Raw genomic sequence first — 3,661 nt, 5'->3', positions numbered from 1 at the left:
GCGCCAGGGCGGGCGGCAGGAACCGAGCACGGAGAGCATCGATTCCCCCCCTCCCCCGCCGCCGTCAACAATCGCACGCCGGGCTCGTCGATCGATCGGTGGCTCCGCGCTCGGGCGGCGGGTTCGAGTCCCGCTCTGCCGCCCTGGGGCCGGAGACCAAGCCCGCCCCGCCGGGCTCCCGTGAGGCGCTGCCCTGGGTTGCAAACACTGCAGCGAGGGGCTTAGGCTAGATCATCTCCCGGACCCTTCCGGGGACTCCCCCTTTCCCCGATTCAGTGCCCACATCTCAGCCGGGGGGAGTGTGGGTCTGTGCAGCGCCTGGCACAACAGGAGTCCCCGATCTCGCATGAGGTTTGTAGATGTTACCATGATGCAAATGATGATGGACAACGGACGGTTCTAGCTGCAATCGTAACAAAACCCGTGTCTTCCTCACTATGGCTCTCCAGGGTCTGTTCGCTTGAGTTTTGCACTGGTCGGGATGGCAGGTGGTCTCGGCAGAATTACTCCCTGGGAAATGGGCACTGCCACAAGGGTGGCTATTCCAGAGGGTTCACCCTCCATGCTGTTTGCCCCCTCTCTGTCCCAGGCTTGGTGTGTCTGGGGCAATGACACACATCACACAGCCTATGCCACAGTTCTGGTTTCTCCTTTGCAGGGCTTGCAAGGCTCCGGAGATATGGCTACCATTCCACAAAGGGACAACACTGGTGGATGCTGTGGGATACCAGTGTTGGAAGAATGGGTGATCTCCACCCACTTTCTATTGCTCCCCACTGGGTTGAGTCCTACTCTGGGGATGGGCAGAAAGCAAGACGCAATTGGGATGGATATTACCTAGGCAGGGATGCAATGAGAGGGAGGCAGGGTACACTCCCATACGCACACCTCTGTCTTGGCCTCTGTCTGGAACTGGAAATTTGTCCTGGACACCTGTCCCATTTGGACCAATTACAGGGGGTGGCCAGACCAAATCTGAGTGGTGCTGTGACCCCATGCACCTTCTTTAACCCCCCCCCCCCCACACCTTTGCAGTCCTTCCAGTGGGCACCCGCAATCCCTGGTGACAAAGCAGAGCCAGGGGGCATCAGAAGGCTCTGAGCTTTCAGTGCTTCCTGGGTGAGGAGGAGGGGTTTGGAGCTCCCAGACCTGCCTGGCCCCTGGTGGGGTGGTGATTGCCTACCTGGGGGAGAGCTTGGAGCTGGGACCGGGGGCAGCAGGGTGGAGGGTGAGTGTGTGGGGCTGGAGTCAGGGAGATAAATTTGGGCCTTTGGTACATCATGTTCATTGGGGCTCTGCCCTGTAATTTCACCCCAGTTACAGACATTTTGGGGCAATCTCTGAGTCCAGGAACCCCGTACACTTGTCCCCTCCTTCCCCCCTCCAATCAGCTTGGCCTTTCTCCTTAGGACAAATCTGGTAGCACTCCTCTAGCTGGCTGAGTCGGACCCTAAAGCCCAGACTGGAGTCAGCGTGGTGGACTGGAAGAGCCAGTCTTTCATCAGGGAAGCGGTGTGGGAACTTTGTGACACACACTGGAACTCGGAACCAGAGAGATCCAAGATGGACTAGTGGGGCAGTTGCTTCAGCTGATACAGCCTCTGTCTGATGCTTGGGGAGAAATCACGTAGCCAACTCTTGGGAAAAGTGGACCCTGTAAAGGCCAGGGCATAGCACATCCTGGGATGCCCTTGAACTTAGCCCCCAGAGCAGAGAATGGAGCTGACTAGTGACACATGGGCCTGATGTGTGTAACCGGTGGAAAGACTGTCCTGGAAATGTCATTATCAAGGATTCGCTGCCAAACAGGGAGGGCATCTCTAGTGCGGTCCTGCAGGGTTCAGTCCTGGGCCTGGTGCTGTTCAACGCTATCATGAATGACTTTGAGAAGCGAGTAGAGAGCAGGCTTCTCAAATGTGCAGGTGACATCAGGCTGGGGTAGGTTGCCAGGGCTCTAGAGGACAGGATTTGAATTCAAGACGACCTCGCCAAGTTGGAGAATCGTCTGCGCTCCGCAAGAGGAGAGTCGGTGAAGAGAAGTGCAAAAAAATGCACTTAGGATGGAAAACTCACACGCATGAGTACAAAATGTGGAGTACCTGGCTAGGTTAGAAACTGGGCATGTTTAATCTGCAGAGCAGAAGCCTGGAGTGGCAGGAGAGATCTGAAAACAGGGTTTAAATCTGCGAAGGGCTGTTTTGGAGAGGCCTTGTCTTCCATGTCTGCTGACAACAGAATTAAGGGGCTTCATCTGGAGAAAGGGAGATTGGGGTGAGAGATCAACAAAAAAAATTCTAACTTGAAGAGGAGCTAAACGCTGGAAATGGCTCCCAAGGCGGGTTGTGGAATCCACGTTGTTGTGCAAAGACCTGTCAAGGAATGGTCTAGGTTTATGTAGTCCTTGCTCAGCACCAGGGGCCTGGACTGGGCTCTCAAGTTCCATCTTGGATAAGGAGAAAACTGGCCATTCTGGTAGGTTGGCTGCTTGTGGAAGCCATGTTGGTTGTCAGCCATGTTGGGTGAGGAGTGAATTGGCCATACGTGGTCTCTCCATAAAGCCACATGGAGGATGAGGTGGGAGTGAATGAATTAGTGGATGACTGTGACTGGGTTGTCTGAACCAAAAGGCCATGTTGGTTGGGCTTGTGGTTTGGCCACTCTGAGAAGCGGTGTCAGTTGGCAGCCATGTTGGGTGAGCAGGAATTGGCCACTCAGGCCACGTTGGTTGTCAGCCATGTTGGGTGGGGAGTCAATTGGTCATGCCGGTGGGTTGGCTGAGCCTGGCAGCCATGTTGGGTGTGGAGCAAATCTGGCCACGCCGGTGGGTTGGGTGGCCGAACCAGGTGGCCACGTTGGTTGGCAGCCATGCTGCATGGGGAACCTGGCGGCCATCTTGGTCTGTCCATTGGCGTGAGTTGGCTTGTCGTGCCCCTCTCCCCTTACGGTGGCGCTGCGTGGAAATGGGGCTGCACGGCAGACGCAGTAACAGGCCCTGGGAGTGTGTGTGGGGGGGTGGGGTGTAAGGGGCCCCTCCCTCATATTTCACAGGGCTGGCAAAATGGCTGCCTGAAGTAAGTCCTTAAGCCCCCTCCCCTACAGAGTCCATGGAAGACTACGACTCCCACGAGGCTTTGCGCTCAGACGCTTGAGGCGGGGGGATCCGCGGCCGGACCAATGAGTCTCCAGCTTGCAACAGCTCGGGGAGCACGCGCCCGCTCCCCCCTCCCCTGCCCAGGGGCGCCTCGTGCCGGAGACGGTGCGTCTCGCGCCTTCCCCCTCCCCCTCCCTTCGCCCCTCCCCTGCCTGTGGGGGAAGGGGTGGGGGTTACTGGGGGGGAGGATGGAGGGGGAGGGGTGAATGGGGAAAGGGGTGGGGGTGAGTGGGGGAAGGAGGATGGGGAGGGAGTGAATGGGGAAAGGAGTGGGGGGGTAGGAGGATGGGGAGGGGGTGAATGGGGAAAGGGGTGGGGGTGAGTGGGGGAGAAGGAGGATGGGGAGGGGGTGAATGGGGAAAGGGGGGGAGGGAGTGGGGGGATGGAGGATGGGGAGGAGGTGAATGGGGAAAGGGGTAGGGGTGAGTGGGGGAGAAGGAGGATGGGGAGGGGGTGAATGGGGAAGGGGTGGGGGTGAGTGGGGGGGTAGGAGGATGGGGAGGGGTGAAT

The 3,661-nt window shown here is 58.0% G+C and overlaps 1 protein-coding gene across 1 annotated transcript in view; it reads left to right on the top strand.

Annotated features, from left to right (window-relative positions):
* Positions 1-3,149, top strand: part of FGD1 (FYVE, RhoGEF and PH domain containing 1) — a 15,150-nt gene extending 12,001 nt beyond the window's left edge. Inside the window, exon 10 of the mRNA XM_030547194.1 lies at positions 3,100-3,149. Coding sequence (XP_030403054.1) covers positions 3,100-3,149 — 50 coding nt within the window. The remainder of the gene's footprint in view (positions 1-3,099) is intronic.
* The last annotated feature ends 512 nt before the right edge of the window (positions 3,150-3,661 follow it).

Source organism: Gopherus evgoodei, unplaced genomic scaffold (genome assembly GCF_007399415.2).
Source record: "Gopherus evgoodei ecotype Sinaloan lineage unplaced genomic scaffold, rGopEvg1_v1.p scaffold_57_arrow_ctg1, whole genome shotgun sequence".
In the NCBI taxonomy this organism is placed as follows: Eukaryota; Metazoa; Chordata; order Testudines; family Testudinidae; genus Gopherus; species Gopherus evgoodei.
This window is presented reverse-complemented; position numbering and strand designations above follow the sequence as displayed.